Below are 23,788 nucleotides of genomic sequence, written 5' to 3' on the forward strand. Positions count from 1 at the left end.
TCAGTCCCCTCTAATGCACCTTCTGTGCTGCCTCCAGGTATCTTTCTAGAACAACAGTTTCATGGTGTTTGCACTCTGCTGAAAATTCTTCAGGGCCGGCTCTTCCCTCTCCCCCTGTCCAGTGACGGAAGAACCCTAAGTCCCAGCCCCCAGGAGTCTCACAGCCTGACCTCTCAGTGCCCATACCCAGTGCCTTCCATGGTCCAGAAAGCCCTTGAACCTCCCCAAATGTGTCCTGCTGTTTCCCAGCCTCGGCACATGCTTTCCCCTGTCTGTGCAGCTCTCAGCAATCCTTCTTCATCCGGTCATTTTTACTCTCAAAGCCTCCCCTGGTACCCCAAGCACAGGTTAGCTGCCCCTCGGGGCTCCACGTCCCCCTGGATTCCTGCTCTCAGGGCACCCATCACACTAGATTACAAATGTCTGCTTACCTGGGAACATCTCCAGGGCAGGAACTCTCCATCACCATCCAAGCACCTAATAGGTGCTCAGTAAATATCTGTTGAAGGGCTGAAATGAAATCCTCTTTGAAAGGAAACAGAAGTGTGAATAAGTAAATAAACAGGAACTAGCACACCCTTAGCGAGTGTTTCCCAAGTGCCTGGTTCTAAGCACCTCTTATGTCTCATTGCTCATGGAATCATCGTATCAGTCCTCGAGGTCAGGACTATCACTGTCACCTTCATTCTCCGTGATGTCAGCAGGCTGTGCCCCAAGATCCAGAGAGGGGTCCCCAGGGCCAGCCAAGAGGGGCCCTGGCTGCTCACAGGCTAGAAGTCAAACTCAAGCCAGCAGGGTGTGAAAGCAGGATTTATTGAAGGAATTGAGAGAGGGCAGGTAGAGACAGAGCATCCGGGAGACTCAGAAAGGAAAAGGGTAGGAGTCTTGTCTATGTTTGGGGTCCAGGGTTTTTGTTGAAGGTGGTGGTCTGGTGTATATGTCCTGTCAGGCAGCCAGGAATTGGTTTGAGCAATGACAGAGGCCCAGACACTACTCCTTGAAGCCAGGGTGTCCTGGTGTCAATGTCCGGCACCCGTGATCTAGAAAATGCACATGACCGCATGTCCGGTCATTCTCACTTGGTCCTTCCTTAGATGTTGTCTATTCTAGAGAAATTGTTAACTTCTTGTCGTTTACAAGGAGGACATACAATATTTGCATTATGAGGCTTATGTAAAGTGGGTGGTGCAGGTCCTAGCAAGACTAGAAGCAGGGAAAAGAGCAAAAAGCAGATTTCTTATGGAGATTCCCTGTCTCATCTGGTTGGGGAAAATGAGCACATACAGGTTCAAGAACATTGTTCAAGATCACACAGTTTTAAAGTCTAAGAGCTGGATTTGAATCCGGGCTGTCTGGTGCTGATGTCAGTGCTCTTAACTGCTCTGAAGCTACTTTTCCTCCAGGGAAGTGGGAGGCATGGTGATATAGACAAAGCAGATACCAGGGCTCAGAGAGCTCCCTGCTAATGAGGGAGGCTTGCTTATCAACTCACCATGCCCTCCACTTCCGTGGGCCTGAAGGGAGGCCAGAGGGGGGGTCTCTCCCTTTGCATCCAGGAGGGGGACAAGCGTGGGATCTCTTTACTCTTCATAATGCTAAGGGGTTAGGTAACCCTACTTTAGAGCCTCCCGGGCCATGTGACCTTGGGCCAGAATCCTAAACTTTCGATCCGTACTTTCCTCTTCTATAAACTGGGGATGCCTGTGGTATCTACCAGACAGATTGTGAAAAATGAAGTGGGACAGGGAGGGAATGTGCATAGCCCAGTGCCTGACGCATGGGCTATGTATATTAGCCCATATATAGATTACATGTATATTATCAAAAAATAGCAGATGTATATATCTCATATTTTTATGAATATACGTAATATATAAATACACATATATGTAAAATATACATATGTATATATGTATATTTTAAAGATCTTACTTATTTGAGAGAGAGACAGCACAAGCATCTGCCCTGAACTGAAGGCAGACATTTACCCAACTGATCCATCCAGGTGCCCTGACATATTATTATATTATTATATATTATATTATATATATTATTATATTATTAAGGTAGTAGCTTTGGAATCAAGGTTCAAGACCCTGTTGCAGCACAATGAAATCTGATATCTAATTTTAGAATTCCATAGGCTTACTAAGAGCCCAACAGAATCCCCTGGTCCAGTGATTTGCAGTTGTATAGTATCTGTGTTTGTTGATGACATCTGATCCAAGTAGGTGAGAGCTTGGGGCAGGGGCCTGGAGTGGCAGGTCTCAGTCCTCGCTCAGCCCCTTGCTGGCTGTATTACTTTGGGCAAGTAATTTTAGCTCTGGGTCCTCAATGTCCTCATCTGTAAAATGGAGATTATCATAGTGGTTAAATGAGAGCGTGTAAAAACACCTGGAAAGGCTAATAGTTGGCACTCACTGGAAAGGATAAGTGTTGTTTTTTTTTTTTTTTAAGATTTTTATTTATTTACTTGACAGACAGAGATCACAAGTAGGCAGAGAGGCAGGCAGAGATAGAGGAGGAAGCAGGCTCCCCGCAGAGCAGAGAGCCCGATGTGGGGCTCGATCCCAGGACCCTGGGATCATGACCTGAGCCGAAGGCAGAGGCTTTAACCCACTGAGCCACCCAGGCGCCCCTAAGTGTTGTTTTTAAGTTGATGCCAACATAGGTTCATTCCAAAGATGACTTGCGGGAAGACGGAGTGATTAGTAATAATAGTAACAAGCTGTGGAAAGTAGGAGGAAAGGCGGGTCTTGGATGGAGAAGATTATTAATCAGCCTTTGACCCAGGTGAAAAATGTTTTTTTCAAAAACAACAGCAGTAAGGGCGCCTGGGTGGCTCAGTGGGTTAAGGCCTCTGCTTTCGGCTCAGGTCAGGATCTCAGGGTCCTGAGATCAAGCCCCGCATTGGGCTCTCTGCTTGGCAAGGAGCCTGCTTCCCATCCTCTCTCTCTCTGCCTACTTGTGATCTCTGTCTGTCAAGTGAATAAATAAAAAAGATCTTAAAAAAAAAAACAGCAATAATAATGTGATTTTCTTTTTCTTCAAGTCTTTCTGTTCGGATAAAGAATTAGAGAAGTTTCTCTCTTCTCCTTCTCTAAGAGCCATATGGCTGGATAGCTTCTGGTGGATCTTTCATGAGAGGTACCAGGTAAATGCAATATGATCGCTTCTCTCCCTGCTTAAGTTATTTTTCTGCAGAACAAACTCCAGCCTCTTTAACGTGGGCTGAGCCTCTCTGATTCTGGGGAGCAGCCCTGCAGCCCCATCTGCCATGCCCCCTCCCCCCGGGCCTCACCCATACATCCTGTGCTTCAGCCACTGTACACGTAGCCCCATGAGCACCAGGAACCGGTCCCTGTCACTTGCCTGGTCAAGCACAGGGCCTGGAGCAGAGTCAGGACCTGCCAGCTCAGAGTCTGGCTGGGCGCTTACTTCAACAATCAGCCTCTACGCATAAATCCTCTAAAAATTGGTGTACTGTTTCAGAAATCACATGAGGTTAAACATTTCAAGAATAATATTCCTAAACATGAGAGAAATGCATATTTCAGCATCGCAGCCATTGGCCATTTCAACCAGGGGCTCTAGTAATTTCTTCTCCACTTTTTTCCTGGTAGCCCAACAAGGAGTTCCAGAATAAAATGTTTGACCGGATAGCCCAAAACTATGCCTTTCTCTTATTGTGTGAATCCAAGTCCCACTATGAAGAGGCGCTCTTAAAAGTAAGCATCAACCACTGTTTGGAGGGGGGGGGGGATCACACTAGATATTTCTGCACTTCTAATGCTAATAGAATGCCCTGAGCGTTCTTCCCATGAGGCAGTAAGTAGTAAGTTGTGCGACATCCATACACCTACTTGTAATGCAGCAGTGACAGTAAATAAAGTAGATCTATATACCGTTTATTTTAAGTGAAAAGCAGAGCAATTTATAGAACTCTGTGCTTAAAAATGTGTATGTGTATGTATATATGTATGTGTGCCTATGAATAGAAAAAAAAAATCTGGAAAAATTTGTACCAAACTCTTAGCAAGGGTTATCTCTGGGGAATGAGATTGTAAGAGACTTCCTTTTCTATTTTAAATATTTCTGTAGTATTTAAATAAGTATGTAATTTTAAAATTATGAATATATATATTCACAACGACCAATTTAACTACATAAATTATTTAAATTACCACAGTCAGACTTAAAAGGCAAAGGAGAAACCGCAGAAATCACGTGGCATATACATCACACAATGTAAAAGAACTCTTACAAATTGGTGCACCAGGCTGGCTCCGTCAGAGGCGCATTCGACTCTTGATCTCAGGGTTGTGAGTTCGAGCCCCACATTGGGTGCAGAGATTACTTAAGTAAATAAACACTTTAAAAAAAAAGAATTTCTACAAATCAGTGAGAAGAAAATGCAACACTGCACAGACCAATTGACAAAGTGCTTAAACTAGAAATTCCCCAGGGAAGGAATACAGATTGGGGCGGGGGAGGGTTCACCCTTAACAACAGCCAAACATACAAATTAAAACAATAATCATTTGATACCCCTCTTTACCTGCTAGAGTGCATGGATTAAAAAGAGTGGTTCCCATGGTTGTGAAGGATCTAGGGAAATGGCATTCCGACAGTCTGGGAAGTGAGTTGATACATCTTTGCTACAAGGCGCTTATACTAATTAAGTGTGCGCCTACCAAGTCACTTAGATTTTCCGTGCCTCAGTTTCATCATCCATAAAATGGGCACAATGATGGCTCAGTCCCAGAGTTGTACTAAGGATTAAATGAGATGATGTTTGTAAGGCCCCTGACACAGTACCCAGCACCTGATAAGCCCCCAGTGTATGATAGCTGCTATAATTACTATCATGATTGCGTCTTCTGGAGGTCATAATCAAATACTCAGGAAAAGCTGCTTTCACACATGCTTTTCACAGATTTTTGACTGCCTGCTATGTGCCAGACACAGAGATACTTAACAAATAAAAACAACTAGTCCACGTAATTTGTAAAGTCTTAGAAACAAGGCAACAGCCATTGATGGGGGATGTCGAAGTAAATTTTGATATGCCAATCAGCCCAATATTATGAAGGTCATTCTTGGGGGAAAAAAGTTCCAAAGAGTTGATAACAACCCGAAGAAGTGTTTACATTATATTGGTAAATGAATAAGGCCAGATATAAATGTATAATTTGAGATCAAGTGTATAACTTGAGATCATAGTTAAGAAGGTCAGATATAAATGTATAGTTTGAGACCAACCATAGTTAAGAAGAAACAACAGTACCAATTATGCATAGGAAAAAACCGAAACAGTAGTAGTACAGTTAGGTATCTGGGAGGTAGAAAGATGGGCAGATCAAATGTATCTTGTTGTATAGGCTACACTTTGGCAAAATGGGCTGAGCCGCAGATGGCGAGCAGAGGACCTGGGGGAGGGGGAGGTTCCTGGCCAAGCCTCTCATGAGGTTTAGGTGTGGTCCCCAGGTAGGGTGAGGAGTCCAGCACAATGTGGGCCAGCAGCAGATGGAAATCGCTCCCTCTCCCTGGGTGGAAAGCAGTGCTGTATCAGGTAGAGAGTTTTATCACAGATCCTTTCTGCAGTTCAGAGCTCTTTTCTGGGTCTAGAAATGTCCAGGATGTTGCCTGAGTTCTGTTTGCCGACCCACAGAAGCTGCCATCGCTGCTGAGTAAAGCCGTCTATACCAGCTTCTGTTGCTGCTTCCCTCAATCCTGGTTCAACACGCACGAATTCAAATCGAGCATCTGTAACACGGTGAGCCTGTGGATTTCAGGTAAGAGGGGGCTGCTCTGGGGTCGGGGAGGTTGCGATTCTAGAAACACACTCCTGCCTGAGCCTAGGGGTGTGGTTTACCATCACACCCTTCACTGAAACCCTTGTCCCTTTCTCTTGTTGACATCAAAGAAGGGAAGATGTGCGGTTACAGCCCCCAGGAGTACCAATTTCCTTGCTTCCACAAAAAGACAATTCTGAGACATTCCTAGTCCCCTCTTTGTGCCCGGTAATCTGCAGAAAGGAGGTTTCAGCAGAGTGTAGTTAGCCACATGCTGTGGACTAATGGACCCAGAGCTCAGGAACCCAAGAAAGGATGCTGGTTGGAAGCATCCCAGGTGACCCCATGTGACCCAACTGTAGTCCCCTAGTCCCTGCCACACACAGTGCCAGGCTGATGTTCACTTTTAACTACTTGTCACTCCCGTTCCCTATTCCCCTCTTCTTGACCGAGCTATTTTCTAAGGTCATTAACACCTACTACCTATTAAGAAGCTCCCGTGTACTAAGTACTATCCTAAGTCAGCACTTCTTCCCTGCTGTCTTGGGGGTCTCCAGGTTCATTGCCACATTAGGATATTTTCTGGGAGATCTCATAGCCTCAGCGTGTAGTTACATTCATGGCTAAGGTCATAGCAACTCTTAGGGGAAAAGACAGAGTCTGGAGGAATTCATGGGCAGGCTTCCTTCTGCTCCCTCCCTTCCCTGAAAAGTTAGGCAACGTGCGCTCATCCCTCTGCAACAAAATGTAGCAGCGCGTGTGATGTCTCTGCCCGGGGAAGCCTACTAGAGACACATGACCCAAGGTCTATACTGGGGGCCGTAGATACCTCTGTCTATCCTATACCAAAATGCCAGAAAACCAGATGTTCCGCAGAAGCCTCATTGTTCTGCAGCTAGCCTGGGCCCAGTGAGCCATTCTGATCAGTTAGGAAAAAAATTGCACCCCAGCTATAGTGTTATAATTGACATATAAATTGTTTAAGTCTAAAATGCCCAAAGTGATGACTTGATGCAGGTACATGTTGGAGATGTTAACCATAATAAGGTTAGTGAACACATCCTTCACCCATAATTACTGTTTTGTTGTTATGGCAAGAAAACTTAAGGTCTACTCTCATAGCAGCACTCAAATATACAACACGGTATTTTTTTTTATTTTATTTAAGTTTTATTATTATTTTTTTTATTTTTTTAAAGATTTTATTTATTTACTTGACACTCAGAGATCACAAGTAGGCAGAGAGGCAGGCAGAGAGAGAGGAGGAAGCAGGCTCTCTACTGAGCAGAGAGCACGATGCGGGACTCGATCCCAGGATCCTGGGATCATGACCTGAGCCGAAGGCAGAGGCTTTAACCCATTGAACCACTCAGGCACCCCTTAAGTTTTATTATTTGAGAGAGAGAGAGCAAGAGAGAACAAGTGTGAGCATGAGCAAGGGGAGGGACAGAGGGACAAGCAGACTCTCTGCAGAGCTGGGAGCCTGATACAGGGCTTGATCTCAGGACCCCAGGAATATGACCTGAGCCAAAGGCAGATGCCTAACCGGCTGAGCCACCCAGCCATCCCTACAACACGGTATTAGTAAGTATAGTCATCACGCTTGTACATTAGATCCTGGAACTGGTTCCTCCCATAATGGGAAGTTTATGTCCTTTGACCAACATCTCTTCCTTTACTCCCGCCCCAGCCCCTGGCAACCACCATTCATCTCTCTGCTTCTATGAGTTTGGTTTTTCAGGTTCCACCTGTAAGTGAGATCCTACAGTCTCTGTCCCTCTCTGTCTGCCTTATTTCACTTTAGCATAACGCCCTCAAGGGTCATCCATGCTGTCCCAGTGTCTGATTTTCCTTCTTTTGTTATGGCTGAATAATATTCCATCATGTAGCTGTACCCCTGTCCTTCTCCATTCATGCATCGATGGACACCCAGGTTGTTTCTCTGTCTTGGCTGTTGTGACTAATGCTGCAGTGAACATGACCCTACAGAGATCTCATGGAGACAGGGATTTCATTTCCTTTGGACATCTGTATTCAGGAGTGGGATTCCCGAATCGTACGGTAGTTCAGTTTTTAATTTTTTGAGGAGCTTCCCTACCGTTTCCCACAGTGGCGGTACCAGTGTACATTCCTACGCAGGGTTCCTTCGCCACGCCCTTCCCCACTCTTGTTATCTCTTGTCTTTTTGATAATAGCCGTAGAACAAATGTGAGAAGGACATCTCCTTGCGGTTTGGGTTTGCATTTGGGTTTGCATTTCCCTGTTGATAAGTGATGCCGACTCCTTTTTCACGTACCTGGTGGCCATGTCTTCTTTGGAAAAATACCTGTTCAGATATTTTTTAATTTGCCCATTTTTTAATCAGATGATGTGTTTGTTTTTTGCTATGGAGTCTATGAGTTCCTTATACACTTTGGATATTTAACTCCTTACCAGATTTATGGTTTGCAAAGGTTTTCTTCCATTCCAAATGTTGCTTTTTCACTTTGTTGTTTCCTTTGCCATGCAGAAGCTTTTTAGCTGGATGTAGTCCCACTTGTTGATTTTTTGCTTTTGTTGCTTGTGCTTTTGGTGTCGTAACCAAAAAGTCATTGCCAAGATCAATGTCAGATTTTCCCCTCTATTTTCTCCCAGGAGTTTCGTGGTTTCAGATCTCACATTTAAGTCCTTAATCCATTTCAAGTCGATTTTTGTAAGGGGTGTAAAAGAAGAGGGTTCAGTTTCATTCGTTGGCGTGTGGCTTTCCTCTTCGCCCAGCACCATATATTGAAGAGACGGTCCTTTCCGCATTGTATAGTCTTGGCCGCCTTATCAAATTTTACTTGACCACATTTTATCTCTGGGCACTCAGTCTGTTTCATTGATCCATGTGTCTGTTTTTATGCCAGGACTGGACTATTTTTTGATTTCTTAGCTTTGTAATATAGGTTAAAGTCAGAGAGCGTGATGTCTGTGGCTTTGCTTATTTTCAAGATTGCTTTGGCTGTTCAGGGTCTTTTGTGGATCCACACAAATTCTAGGATGGTTTTCTCTACTTCTGTGAAAAAGACTGTTGGAATTTTTTTTTTTTTAATTTTGATAGAGATTGCATTGAATATATAGTGGCTTTGGGTAGTTTGGATATTTTCATAATTTTAATTCTTTTGATCTATGACATAGCATATCTGCCCATTAATTTGTTTCTTCTTCAGTTTCTTTCATCGGTGTCTTACAGTCTTCAACATATAGATTTTTCACGTCCTTAGTTAAATTTACTCCTAAGTAGTTTGCTGTTTTTGATGTTATTGTGAGTGGGTTGTTTTCTTTCTTTTTTTTCACATAACTCATGGTCAGTGTATAGAATATAGAAACCCAACTGACTTTTATATGTTGATTTTGTATCGTGACAATATACTGAATTTGTTGATTAATTCTAACTTTTTTTGGTGGACTCTAGGTTTTTCTATATGCAACATCATGTCATCCGCAAACGGAGACAAATTTACTTCTTCCATTCTGAGTTGGATAGTTTGGATATTTTCTTTTTTTTCTTTCTTTCTTTCCTTTCTTTTCATCTTTGTTGTTGTTGTTATTGTTTTGTTTGGGGTTTGTGGGGTTTTTTTTGTTGTTGTTGTTGTGGTTTTTTTTGTTGTCTAATTATTCTGGGTGGTGAGAGTGGATATCCTTGTCTCATTCCTGGTCTTAGAAGAAACACTTTTCATCATTGAGTATGATATTAGCTGTGGGCTTATTCTATGTGGCCTTTATTACATTAAGTTACGTTCCCTTTGTACCCAAATGTGGAGAGTTTTTATCATGAAAGGATGTTGAATTGTGTCAAATGCTTTTCCTGCATCTACAGAGATGATCGGGTGATTTTTATTTTTCCTTTTATTAATATGGTGTATCACAGTGATTGATTTGTGGATGTTGAACCATCTTTGCATCTCAGGGCGCAGTCCTACTTGATCATGGTGTACAGTCCTCCTAATGTGATCTTGAATTCTGTTCGCTAATATTGTTTTGAGAATTTTTATGTCTATATTCACCAGGAATATTGGCCTGTAGTTCTCTTTTCTTGTAGTGTCCTTATCTAGCTTTGGTATCAGGGTAAAGCTGGCCTCGTAAGATGAGTTTGGAAGTGTTCCCTCCTCTTCAGTGTTTTGAAAGAGTTTGAGAAAGATTGGAGTTCATTCCTTAAATATTTGGTAGAATTTGCCTGTGTAGCCATCTGGTCCTGAGCTGTTCTTTGTTTGGGAGGTTTTTTGATCACTGATTCCACCTCCTAACTCGTTATCGGTCTGTTCAGATTTTATATTTCTTCATGATTCGGTCTTGGTAGTTTGTACACTTCTAGAAATGTATCACTTCTTCTAACTAGTTAGGGAAAATGGTATCATATAAAGAAATGTTTACCAGCCAACTTGCACATGCTGGCCAAAGGCCAACCTCACAAGCAAGATTTTTCAAGGATAACAGCCCAGGGCCTGCTAAGTCTCCCCCCCCACCACACACCCATTTGATCCTCTTAATATATGCAAAATCAATGAGGTCCCGCAGCAAAAATAGGGGCGTAGGCATTCAGATCCAGGCTGTCCCACTGCACAGCTAGGTCTTTGACCACTACACCATCTTTTTTTTTTTGAAGGTTTTATTTACTCATTTGACAGAGAGAGAGAGATCACAAGTAGACATAGAGGCAGGCGGCAGGGTGGCGGGGAGCAGGTCCCCCGCTGAGTAGAGAGCCCAATGTCAGCCTGATCCCAGGACCTGGAGATCATGAACTGAGCCGAAGGCAGAGGCCTAACCCACTGAGCTACCCAGGCACCCCAACCACTCTGCTATCTTGCCTCGCATTCTCTGACCTTTTTCTTTTTGTTCCTCCTTTTTTATTCTCCTTTTTTGTCCAAGGTTGTACCTCTTTCCCCTAATCCATCCTCAATAATAAACTTCTTGTCCACTTACTTTGTCCAATGGAGACAGCGTCTTTGCATGAGAGTTCAAGATTTCTCAAGCAATCCTTGGTCTTTTCCTTTCTAAACCAAAGAACGGAGGGAGATAGTGGAGTCCGTCTAATGTCTGAGGGTTCAGGTTCCAAGAAGCCAAGACTCTGAAACACATGGTTTGCTTACAAGAAAAGCATTAGGCCCATTAACATCACCATCAAATGTTTAGGGAGAGCCCTTTGGGTTAGCAAATACTAAGCTCCTCTCTGTCATGCTCTAGGTCCAGTGCTAAGCCCTCGAGGGGTAAAAGTGAGTAAGATCCAGGTCCTGCACTCAGGGGGCTCATAGTTCAGCGAGAGCAGAGAAGATAAGCAGGAAAAGGAATGATGACAATGCCTGCCTTCACATCTGTGCCGCACAGGGTCACATGTCCTGGTGTGATCCAGTCATCAGACCCATCCATGCTTTTGGGGGGTCGGAGGGGTGGGGTAGGGCAAACCTAACCATTTCTTTTCCAGAAGAAGGCACCAAAGCCTCCCACAGAGGAAGTGACTCCCCCAAGACCACAGGGCCAGTGTAGGGCGAGGCTAATGCTAGAAGCTCCCCCCCCCCCCCCCGCCCCAGGACCAGCAGGGGGGTGGGGGCTCTGTCTTCAGCTTTCTGCCTCCTTTCTCCTTTATGGAGGTTTTCCTCCTCATTCTTCACTCCTTTAGGCATCTACCCTTGCCTACAGAGCTACAACAGCTGGAACTACTCAGAACTGGATCCAGAGAGATTCCGGAGAGAAAAATTAATTTTGCAGAGAAGACTGTTAAAGAGTAAGCTACCCCTCGTGCACCTAGCGCCCACCCACCCCCCGGCCCCCCTGCCGGCTCCCCTGCCGTGCCAGCTGCCATCCAGCTGGGGCAGGATAGGGCCTTGGTATGTAAGTACTCAGGCCAGGTTCCCTCTCACACTCCCCCACATTAGCCACCAAAATGACTGAAATGCCTCGTGCTTAGAAATTATAGTTAGACTCCGCAGCATCACCGCTGGGATGCAGGGGTGGGACTTGGTACTGTACTCACGGATGCCAGGGACTGGGTGTCTGCTCTGGGTCAGGCTCCTTGCTGGCCTCCTTATCCTTTTACTTAATCCTCACACCAACCAACTCAAGGACACACTAAATCCATCTCACAGATAAGGAGAGTTAAGAGTTCAGAGAAGTCAGTGGCGGAAGACTTCCTTTCTTATTGATGCCACAGATGAGGAAAGGGCTCTCCGCCCCGGATGCACAGCCCGGTGGCACAGTGGGAAATTTAGGCCACACAGCCACGTCCCTAGTAGCCCCAGGGTCTACCTCCCTTAGGGAACGTGAGGCCGCTCAGCAGGACAGAGGGGCCTCCTGAGAGGCGGTACTGTCCACACCAGTACTGTCCACACCATGGTGATCTATCTTCCTGACCCTGGAGGGGCGCAGGCAGAGCCTAGAATGATAGGCCGCGTCAGCATCTCTGGATAGGCGCCCCCTGCCCCCCGCCATGATCTTTGAGTGTTGTCCAGTTTGGGAAGCACTAGCCCAGGGCACAGGGAAGCCATCTTCTTTCCCAGGAATCACCAGGAAACACACAGAAGTTTCAAAGTGAAAAAAAAAATGTAAACTGTAAACTGTCTCCAACTTTAATGACCCTCCCTCAGGTTGATAGACTGTTACTTTTTTTTTTTTTTTAAGATTTTTATTTATTCATTTGACAGAGAGAGATCACAGAGAGAGAGGAAGGGAAGCAGGCCCCCCACCGAGCAGAGAGCCTGATGTGGGACTCGATCCCAGGACCCTGAGATCATGACCCGAGCCGAAGGCAGCGGCTTAACCCACTGAGCCACCCAGGCGCCCTGACTGTTACTTTTTTAAGCGTTTAATTCAACATTTACTCATTTTGATATTTCAGGGTTTTGAGTTTTTTGTTTTTCTTTTGAAGCCAGTACTTTATTTATTTATTTATTTATTTTTTCATAGGAGTTGAGTGCTTGCCCTGGGTACTGGCCTCTGCTTACATTATTTACTTTAATTGGTTCACCAGCCCTGCAAGGTGTTTAGTACTCAAACCTTTAACAGGATCAGGGGTTAGGTAACTTGCCGAAGGTCACACAGCAGAGGGAATGATTGAGGGGCTCTGGTTTGCCTGAGGTTCATTGTCCTGCTGTTGCTGTGGCCTCCAGGGAGGGGGCTGTGTCAGAACTTGTGGTCTGCAGTGTCCTGTCTGGGAAAGAATAAAGCACATTTTTCTTTCTCTTCCCTAGAAAGAGAGTTCTCTTTGTTCACTTCTAAGAGACCTGTCTCTCAGACATCTATCCAGTACAAGAAAGTTTCCTACCCTAAGGTGAGTAGAGGGGCACAGACCCAGACCCCTTGCATCCCCAAAAGCTTCAGTGACTTCTAGTTGGTGCCATGTCTCTGTACTCCCTGTCCATCATCTTGGGGAGGGGTCTTGGTGGTCCTCTAGATCTGTGCACATGAGTAGAACCACCAGAAGGTCACCACAGAAATGCAGTGATTTGGGGGTGAAGGGGATGGAAGCAGTTTCTAAGCATAGGCTCAGCTCAAAGTGTTTTCATAGCTTCCCCTACCACTCCTCACCATAAACCCGCAGCTGGCTGTCCTATCTGATGTAGGAAAGATGTTAGGATTCAAAGCTGCCGGCTTCCTTTTGAAACAATTCTTGAGACATCTTTGGTGCAAAAGGGTGGTTTTATTAAAGTACAGGGACAGGACCTGTGGGCAGATAGAGGGGTCATGAGGAGTGGCCCCTGATATAATTTCAAATTGGGAGGGGGCTAGGGAGAGCATAAGTCTCCAGGGAATTTTGGAAGCAAGGTGTCCAGGACTTGAGGGGGGGCTAGCTACTGTTGAAAAAATGTCATTTTAGTGTCTAGTAAAACCTTAGTCATGAGACCCTTTAGATGTATATTAGTGGGTGTTAGGCTTGGGGGATGATTGCCAACATATATCTTGGGGAGCAGAGACAAAGGAAGTTTCCAAAGAATTTTTACATGTTAAAGTAGATTCACAGGATCCTGGGGGTGGGGTTGAGATTGCATTTTGCCCTTCCCGAAGCATTAACATTGAGGCAGCTGAGTTCCTAGAGGAAGGTCACTGCCCGTTTCAAGGACTCATCAGTGGGTTGTTCTCAGGGAATTTAATTTTTCTTCTGCCATTGTTTCCTGCATCAAGAGGCTTGCCCCTCTCTGCCCTGCCCTGTGGTGTTCCCTCCCAGGCAGCTCCAGAACCATCCTACCCTTCCCCCCCCCCCCAACAGTCCAGTTGGAGCTCCTTCACCATTGCGGTAAGCTCCTGGCTCCCTCAGGCTCCCCAGTACCCCTGCAATCTTTTCAAAATGCAGATCTAATTATGTCATACTGTCCCCCCACCCCCACCCCGGCCCCAGCCTATTCCCCTTCCCCTAAACACCCTTCCCCAGCCCAAATGAAAAATACCTCCCTAGCTTCACCTGGCCTCTGATCCCTCTTGTCCCCAAGTAAGCCCCCTCCCCTCACTGCCACCCACCCCGCTGGTAACACGAAACCTGCCAAACACTCCCTAGCAAGACCTCCTTTTTCCAGAGAGTTGGAAAAAAAGTAAATGCCTGGGAAAGCCACGAATGAGGCCTGCTGCTGCCCATTTTTGTAAGTAATACATCACTGGTACCCAGGCGAGGTCACTGGTTGACTACTGCCTTTGACCATCTTCGTAGGGTTGAGTAGTTGTGATACAGACTTTACGGCCTACAAAGCTCATTTATGTTCCGGCTCTTTGCAGAAGGAGCCCAGTCATCCTTCTACCTCAGCCAAATCCATCAGGGTGGGTAGTCTCCACTCTGGTCCACATCTTGTTCTACCACTCAGAGCCCTCTCCTCCCGAGCGAGGGAATTATTGGGTCATCCACTGATCGTGGCTGTCTCTCCCTCACTAATCTTTAAGCTGTAGACCGACGTCCTCATTTCTAATACCATGTTAAGTAGCCTGTGAGGCTTGATTCACTGTCAGACCAGCCTTTGCCCTTAGTCTGGTGCCAAGTTGGGGCTGTTTCCACCCTGCAACGGTCACCCAGTGTTTGGAATGGGTGAAAGGTGTGCCTTTTCTTTTGTAAAGTGGGATAGAGGCTATCGCTGACACCCACACATGGTCAGGATGTCCGCTTTCAGAAAACAGGAGGTGAGGACACTTGGGGATCTGGAAATCCAACTGGCCATCCCAGTATTCCTTGGAAAGTCTGTGTCCCCCACAGGGGCTGAAGGTGTTGGGTTAAAACCCTGCTCTCTGTTCTGAAGAGAAGATTCACAGCAGCCACCATACTCTTCAGTTTGACTGGGGGAGACACTTTATTGATTATATAAAATCAATACTGGGGGAGACACTTTGTTGATTATATAAAAATCTAATAGAAAAGGGAAATCTGTGCATAGGTGAGGGCAGTAAAGGAGAAGACAAAGTTCCATCAAATAGGACACTTCAGATATCCAGCCTCTTATTGGCTAGGGCAGCCCTGTGGTGACAGCCAGGCAGGAGTCCCCAGGAAAGGCCTGGGCGGAGTGTCCTCCCCTCGGTGAGAATTCCAATTGACTGTGCCCATAAGGGCCGTATTTATAGGGCACATAACTATTTATAGGGCACATGGGGGTCTGAAGTTAAACACTGTTTGCCCACGGGCAGTTTGGAAAGCTGCATTTCTCTGTTATATCTTTACGTCTCCTGGGAGCCTGGTTTAGAGGTGCTCGCCTCCCCTCCCGGATTCCCATCCAGGGGTCCGGCCCTGCCTGGATCTGGAGGGTCTTGGTGTCCAGACCAGAAGGGCCAGTTGGGACCTGAAGGTCAGCTAAGGTCAACGAATCGGTCTCCCAGGGTCACTCATGCAGCACGAGTCTCACAGACAACATGCGGGACACATCACAGAAACCTCCACACAATACACTCTCCCGGCCCTCACCTTCCTACCCAGATCTGTACCCTCACCATCCACCAGCCCCTGATGCCTGTGGAGGAAGGGCCCTGCCGCACTTGGGTCTGGACCTCGTCCCCTGTGGGCACAACCCCGTCTTTCATCATCTTTTCCCACTGTTGACTGGCTTCCATCACCCAACACTCCTGCTCTGGCACCTCTTGCCTTTGCCTCTGCACCCCCATTTCCTGCCACCCTTCCCACCAGGCTTTCTCAAAAGCCTCATCTGTACCCACAGATCCCGCCTTCAGCGCGTCCTAGTAGCTGCTCCTGCCTCCGTGGTTCAGCCCTGATCTGCTCACCACTCTAGTCCCCGTCTCGTGGTTGGCTGCTCCCACCTTCACCAGACTTCTTTTCTCTTGGCTTCTATGTTGCCAGTTTTGCAAGTGCCTGCCTTCCTGTCCGTCAGTCTGTCCTCCCCTTCCCCTCTACCTGTTTTCCCAGGTGGTCTCATCTAGTCCTCCTTTTTTTTTTTTAATTAAATTTTATTTTTTTATCTAGTCTTCTTGATGTGGTTTTGGACTATAGGTGAGGTTCAGTGGGGTGAGGTCCGGAGCCCATGACCAAGAAAAAATTCTTAATACTTCTTTGGTGCAAAATGGTGGTTTTATTAAAGCACAGATACAGGACCCAAGGGCAGAAAGCGGCTGGGGGCAGGGGGAGGCGCCCTTTTGAGGAAGGGCCCATTCTATGCTTGGGACTTTGCGGAGTTGGAGGAACTAAGGAAAAGGGAGGATTCAAATGAATTTTCATACGCTGAAGAGGACCTACCATATAATAGAGGCTTTGCCATTGTCAAGTTAAGGTTCTTTACCCCTCTAGCAAGGCATTAACAAGATACTTGGGGGATTCCCGGAATAATGTCCAGTAAAAGCCTCCCAGGAGTGGGGGTGGGAGTTCCTGTAGGGTGTCAGCTCATGCTTTGTCTTCAGCTAGCCTTCTGCTGGCTCCTTATCTGGCTTTTGGCACCAGTGACACTCAGATCTCTCTCCCTGCCCTGGTGTATCCAACTGCCCCTGGGGCCTCAAGGTGGGCGTGGGGAGCTCAATGAGCAGGTTTGGGAATATAGGTAAGGCTAGTGGGGTGGGGTTTGGAGCCTCCAGCCACGAAAGAATTCTCAAGACGTCTTTGAAGCAAGGGGACAGGACCCCAGGGCAGAAAGAGCTGCCCCGGGAGTTGTGAGGAGCAGTTGGTTTTCTACTGTGGGGTTGGGGGGACATAAGGCTAGGGGAGGTTTTCCAAAGAACTTTCTTGTGCTAAAATGGACCTATCAGATACTGAAGGCTTTATTATTGTCAAGTTCAAGTTGTTTTCCCCTCTGGCAAGGCATTATCAATAAGATAGTTGAAAGTTTCCTGGAAGAATGTCACACGTGTCCCACCCAGGCCTGTGGGGGAGGGGTGGTTTGCAGGGCGTCAACCTCACGCTTTGCCTTCCGCCAGCCTTCTGCTCCCCCATCATCAACAAGGCAGCGGGGAGGAGGTCATGGATTCCCAGCACCCAGCGTCTGGCTGAGGGCAGCAGCCTCTTCCTGGGCTCCTCCCTTTTACGCTTGACCCCAGACCCGTCTGTACACAGGGATGAGAACCACTTTTTCACAGACACACACCAGATCAGACTATTCTCTGCTTAAAAGCTCCAGCGCCTTCTCCAGTGCACTTAGAATCAATCCAGATGCCTTAGCCTGACATGGACCGCCCTGCAGAATCCGGCCACCACCTCTCTCCCCAGACTTCTCGCCTCCTTTCACTCCCTCGGCACCAGACATCAGCCCGCCAGACTTCCTTCGGCCTCTTGGACACTCCAGGCCTATGTCCGGTTGGGCCTGTGCACTGTGACCTTAGCCTGGAATGTGCTTTCTTCTCAGAGTTCTAGGGAATGGCTGGCTCCTTCTTGTCCTTCAGATCCCAAGTTCACTGACATCACGCCAGCAAGGTGGGTCCTGACCGCCCAGCTACTCTTATCATCATTGAGGCCTTGTAGGGTGCTTCTCATAGGCAGCTCTTCCCCTGGGGGGGGGGGGGTTGTTTAGTGTCTGGCTCTATCAGGATGCCAATTCCAGGAGTGATGAAGTTCCAGAACCTAAGTCAGGTTTGGTGGGGTGAGGTTCGGAGCCGACGGCTAAAGAAAGAATTCTTAAGACGTCTCTGGTGCAAAAAGGTGGTTTATTAGAGCACGGGGACAGGACCCGTGGGCAGGCAGAGATGCGGCTGCCCCGGGTTGTGAGGAGTGGCTGGTTATATACACAGGAGTTGGGTAGGTGAGGACAAAGGGTTGTTCAGAAGGGCTATTGGGATAAAGAAGACTGTCAGGATATTGAAGGCCTGGTTACTATCAAGCCAAGGCCACTTTCCCTCTAATGAGGCACTAACATAAAGACAATTGGGAGTCTCCTGATGGAATGTTACATTCCTGCTATCAAAGGTCCTTGTTAGTGAGATTTAGGTTTTAAAAGAAATTTAACTTTATTTACTTTTCCTTCTACCTCCGTCTCGTCTCCTTCGGTTTTTTATGGAGGGGAGGATGACGTTAGGGCTTGAGGAACTGAGTTCTGTATCTTTGGAAATTGGGCTATTGATAAGCAACTTCTTTGTTGTAAATCTCAAGGACATTTGTAAACCAAGAGAGACTCCTGCCTTGCAGGATTGTGATCTCTGCAAGTTAACTATTTGTTCTTCTTTTAGGGCAGTCAGAGGTGCCTGTGGAATGTCACATATATTACCAAGGGGAGTGGGTAGAGAGGGGGTGCAAGGCACCAGCCCCTGCTCCATCCTCAGCCAGCCTCCTGCTCCCTCATCAGGAGGACAGGGCCGTTTTTCTCACTGTTTTATCTCCAGCTCCTAGGACAGACCTAGCACAGACACTCAACGGATACCTCCTGACCTCTCACGCATGGGGCCATCTGTGTGAAGTCTTGGTCCCGCACTCAGCATATGATGATGGTCTCCTTACAAGTGTCCGTCCCCAAGAAGTAGAGACAGAGCAGGCACTGCAGAGGGCTGTCACTCGGAGACCAAGATCACATCATTTAACGTTTCTGCACTGCCTGTCACCACCGTGCAAAACAAAATGTAGTTTCTTTGTACTGAAATAACATAAAATCCCCCTGAGAGTTATTTCAGAAACCCAGCTAAAGATTCAGTTTTCTGCCCCAGAAATAGAAATAATCAAAAGCTTTCCAACTGTGAAATTCGCTGAAGTTTTACTGGGGGAACCAGGATGGACTGGTGGGATTCCATGGTGAGGACAGAGCCTCTCTCTCATTTTTAGCAGACTTACTTTCTCATCTGCTCACGGAAATAGCAGTCTTTGTTCAAAATATGTTTTTCAATGGCAACAATCTGTCTAAGAGTCCGCAGTTCTAAGCTGCTTTAAGTCCGACCTGTGGTCTGTCCTTTTCTTATCTAGTGTTGGGGGATTCTGCCGAGTGGGAATGACAAAGCTTCTAATGGTATATTGGGCTTCTGCTACGAGGCTCCGAGGCTCCGCTATAAATACGGACTTCTGCCTTTTAGAGGCAGGGTCATTCATTCATTTAACAAATATTAGAGAAGATCGGCAAAGACAGTCTTTAGAAGGAACAGTCATTGTCAGATTTTTTACCTGCAATCAGTGGGATCTCCTCCAGGAAGAAATGTATTCAAGGAAAATGGTGGCGCACTGCTCCCCTGGGAGGGCCAGCTCGTTAGTTTCAGAGGCCGTGCCATGGAGAGCGATGCCCAAGATGCCCCATCTCTGCCAAGGGACACTGCTGGCCCCGGACCAGTGTTCCTGGGGAGTGGGAGCTCCAAGCTCCACTCTGCTTTCCTGTCAGTGGTCATCCCGGAACTGGAGTCTGCATGGTGCTGTCTCATCCCTTTGCTCATTTGTACCTCAAAGGATCAGGAAGGTGCGGTGCATCTGAAAGGTAGACCGTAGGTGAAATGTACGCATCCCAGCCACAGAAGCAGCTAGGGGAGCAGTGTGAGTCTTTCACCTTGGGGCATGAATCTTGTGTATATGGAGAAGCCAGGGCACACATGTGACAGGTAACATCACCAGAAAGAGCACTTTGAGCTAAGAACCAAAGATGAGGAGTCAGCCATTAAAAGAATGAATGGAAGAACCTTCCAGAAAAAAGGGAACAGTATTTGCAAAGGCCCTGAGGTGAGAAATAAAAACCAAAAAACCCTTGAGATATTCAAGGAACAGCGAGAAGGCCAACAATACTGTCACTAGCCCTTGTAGGAAAGGGGCAGGAGTTGAGGCTGGGGAAGTAGCAGGGGCTAGTTCCTGTACAGCTGGGAGGGTCATAGTAAGGAATATGGATATAATTTTAGTGCTGCAGGAATCCATTAAAACAGGAAGATGACACCCTCCGATTCATATTTTTACAAGATCACACTTGTCTTCTGAATATGGAGAATGTAACAGAAGGGGACAGACGACCAGTTAGGCTTTTGTGGTTGTCTCAGGAAGAGAAAGTGACAGCAGGTGGTAAGAGTGAAGACTTGAAGTGTGTTTTGGAGCCAGGTATTTCAGCAGGTGCATACCCACTGGCTTTGGGAATGGGGAGGAGGGGCAGGGAAGCAAAGGAGGGAGCCAAGGGGGATTCCCTGGGGTGTTGCTTAGGCATCTGAACGGTGCCCTTGTACTCAGAGAAGAGGGGAGATAAGGGAAGGTTACCAAGAGTTCAGCTTTGAACTTACCTTTAACATACATGTGAGAAGTATGGACGCAGGTATCACCTAGGTAGTTAAGTCTATAAGACTAGGCTTTGGAGGGGAGGTCTAGATTAAAGAATGAACAAGTCCTACCGAAGTCATCTATATCGGTGACAAAATATGGGAGCTAGGAGTGAAAGACCCTCATGGAGCCATAGGTGAAGACAGGAAAACAGACCTCTTGGTTCTGGAAGATCTAAATTTCCCTCCGGGTGATACTGCCTCTCAGTTGTACAGCTTTCAGCAAAACTGAGCCTCTGTGTTCTTAACCTGCAACATGAACATCACGACTGATACTCATTCTTGCAGATTGAGTCCAATGACAGGAAATGCCCAGGCTTTTTCAGTCGGGTCCTATTAGAATGTCTGCTCACTTTAACCAGTTTTCCCGAGTTACAGGGCATGGGTACAGTAACGGTCATTAATTGGAATGACCCCAATTCCTCCAGCTCATGCCCATACCTGCTAATACCAGATCTGTAAAGCCCACTGCCCTCCCAGATACTTCTGGGCAGCCCCAGATTGAATCCCACATTGGCTCAAAACCTGGCTCCCTGGCCACCCTGTCCCATCACAGCTGAGCCCTCGGCACAGGGGATCGGAGCAGCAGGGTGAGCACGTGGGGCAGAAGGGTTCCCTCTCCTCTGGGCCGTGGTGGGGAGAGGATCCCAGAGTGGTCTCAGCTTACCCCCCACCCACACAATAGTTGCCTTACCTCACAGCTCAGACCTGGTCATTGGTCACAACCCAAGAGACTAAATGGGAAGTGTCCGCTCTAGGCCTTCCGCACCCTTGCAGGCAGGTAATTATTATTGTTATTTGAAAAAGGAAGCTGTAGACTCAAGAGGTGAACAACTTAGCCCAGACCACGGACCTGACCTCTACCAACATGGGGACCGCCCCACTGCCTGTCCAACAGATTTACACCCAGGATTAGAGTCTGTTGGAGTGCATTTATTCTCTGCTGGACTACAGATCTCTGAAGCCTGTTAGCAAGGAGCTGTGATGCTTCCTCGAGCTGGGAGCATTTTCTCTCTCGTACATCCCAGGACCCATTTCTATGCTCTAAAAAATCAGTAGCCATTGGACAGCCAGCTGCATGGACACGGGAAGTCCTCGCAGCGTGCCTCCCATTCAAATACCGTATTTCTATAAAAGCAAAGTGGCTGCTGCGGTTGGTGGACTGCTTGTCTGCGGCGTGGTGGGCCATCTGTTCAACATCGCCCAATGCTTTTTCCTCCTCAAAGACAGAACAGAAGTGTCTTCTCTCCTTGGAAGCCCTCCAGTTCCCCCCAAGACAAAATCCTGAGCGTTCCCCACCCTGGCTTCCGATGATACTCTGCTCGTATAGCTGTGGCAGACTGTGTGTTGTCGCCCAATGTTGGAGAGCGTTGGCTGCCATCTTGGATCCTAAGAACAAGCCTCCTGTCTTAGGAATGTGGTAACCACGAGCTGGGAGAAATCAGAGTCCCTAAGGATTTGTCACCGCCGAAATACCATATTAGCCCCGCAGTGCCTACCTTCAGAATGTTCTGTGGGAGGGAAATTTCTACCTAGTTTGAACCACTGTCATTTTGAGTCTGTCACTCCCCCAACCCCAACTTACATCACCTCTCTAAGAAATAGGTGAGACTTCCCACCCCTCAGCGTAACTGTCTTATTTCCTGCTCTCTCCTGTGGCTCAGTGGGGAGCTCCTCGGGGCAGGGCCCAGGTTCCAGGGTGCGCCCAGTGGCAGACCCAGCGGTAGCTGCTCAGTGAAATGTCTCCTTAGGGAGGTGGGGTGTAGGAGTGTGTAAGCAACGGCAGCAGTGCTCATACAACACTTCCCATGAGCTTTGCACGCACGTGCTGACTTCATCCTGCTAGGGACCCAGGGGGAAACCAAGACCACCAAGAGGTTCAGGGACTTGTCCAAGATTAGCAGCTACTTTGAGGGACAGGGGCTGGGACCGGTGCCCCGGGCTGCTCCATCTCTAGGATGTGCGTTTTCCATATCAGCCACCTCTTGGCCATGCTCCCGGGTTGGAGGGCTGAGTACTGGTCTCCCTCCACGTGTTCTGTCTCTAAGAACAATGAGATGTGTCTAGGAAATTTCATATGCTCTGTATTCCTCTCAGAACCGGTTTTATGAAATTTTTTCTTTTTCTCCTCCCCTCCCCTGGAGTCTCCTGGTCTAAATTCAACCACTGAGAAAGACTCTTCGGGCAAGAAGAATTCAGCAGATACACCCCAAACCCAGAATGCCACAAAAGGTAAATTAACAACCTAAAAAGGAAATGTAGGTGTTTGACATAGTTATGACCTCCCAAGACCTAGGTGCCTGGGTTTGTCCAAACATAGTTTGCCACCCTAGTTTACACCTGTAGTTCGAGCCTGGGGCCTCGGCACCAAGTAGTATCTGAGGAGAGGACAGAATTATTTTTCAGGGGGCGCCTGGGTGGCTCAGTCAGTTGAGCATCTGCCTTCAGCTCAGGTCATAATCCCAGAGCCCTGGGATCGAGTCCCCCATCGGGCTCCCTGCTCTGCGGGGAGCCTACCTCTCCCTCTCCCTCTGCCTCCCTCTCTTTCTCTGTCTCTCATGAGTAGGTAAATAAATAAGCTCTTTTTTTTTTTAAGATTTTATTTATTTATTTGAGAGAGAGACAGTGAGAGAGAACATGAGAGGCGAGAAGGTCAGAGGGAGAAGCAGACTCCCCATGGAGCTGGGAGCCCGATGCGGGACTCGATCCCGGGACTCCAGGACCGTGACCAGAGCCGAAGGCAGTAGCTCAACCAACTGAGCCACCCAGGCGCCCCATAAATAAGCTCTTTAAAAAAAAAAAAAAGAATTATTTTTCAGTTCAACAAGCACAGATTAAGTTCCACTTTGATGATGAGTTTAGCACAGTGCTAATATCTGTGGGAAGAGAGGTTGTTAGCAATGGAAGAAGAAAACCTAAGACAGGATTACTGCCCCCTCCACGGTGCCTTCAGAAACCAGCATTTATTGAGGTAGGAAATGATTTGTGTCCAGGTGTTAATTTATGAAGGAGACTGAGTGACTACACAGAGAGGCCGATGCCTTTGAAATAAAAGTTTGCCACTCACAGTTCTGCTAGAAACAGAGGCCTGGTGCACCACGCAGGGCCATGGGGGAAGCAGCTGGGTCCATCAGGAGGCAGAATGGAGCAAGGGGAAGCCATAGGCCATGGCCTTTACCAGAATTTCTTTACAAAAGATAAGGCATGTAAGGGCAACAGGTTAGGGTTAGCTAGTTGGAGTGTTTCTGCGGGGATTTGGGGCATAGGGGCCGTCCCTCGTTATCTGGCACCTGGTGTCTGGGTGAATTAGGGCATGGGGGAAAAAAACCTGCCGTTGTCTATGAGAGTTAGAGAAGTAGGTGGCCCAG

General features: G+C 47.2%; 1 protein-coding gene across 1 annotated transcript in view; it reads left to right on the forward strand.

Moving 5' to 3' along the window:
- FAM227A (family with sequence similarity 227 member A) overlaps positions 1 to 23,788 on the forward strand; it is a gene marked incomplete at its 5' end in the record, with an annotated part of 78,196 nt that overhangs the window by 15,231 nt on the left and 39,177 nt on the right. Inside the window, 6 exons of the mRNA XM_082739026.1 lie at positions 3,053 to 3,154; positions 3,624 to 3,728; positions 5,672 to 5,795; positions 11,434 to 11,538; positions 13,001 to 13,080; positions 22,565 to 22,652. Coding sequence (XP_082595152.1) covers positions 3,053 to 3,154; positions 3,624 to 3,728; positions 5,672 to 5,795; positions 11,434 to 11,538; positions 13,001 to 13,080; positions 22,565 to 22,652 — 604 coding nt within the window. The remainder of the gene's footprint in view (positions 1 to 3,052; positions 3,155 to 3,623; positions 3,729 to 5,671; positions 5,796 to 11,433; positions 11,539 to 13,000; positions 13,081 to 22,564; positions 22,653 to 23,788) is intronic.

The sequence above is a fragment of the Mustela nivalis genome (genome assembly GCF_964662115.1).
Source record: "Mustela nivalis genome assembly, chromosome: 7".
Taxonomy (NCBI): domain Eukaryota; kingdom Metazoa; phylum Chordata; class Mammalia; order Carnivora; family Mustelidae; genus Mustela; species Mustela nivalis.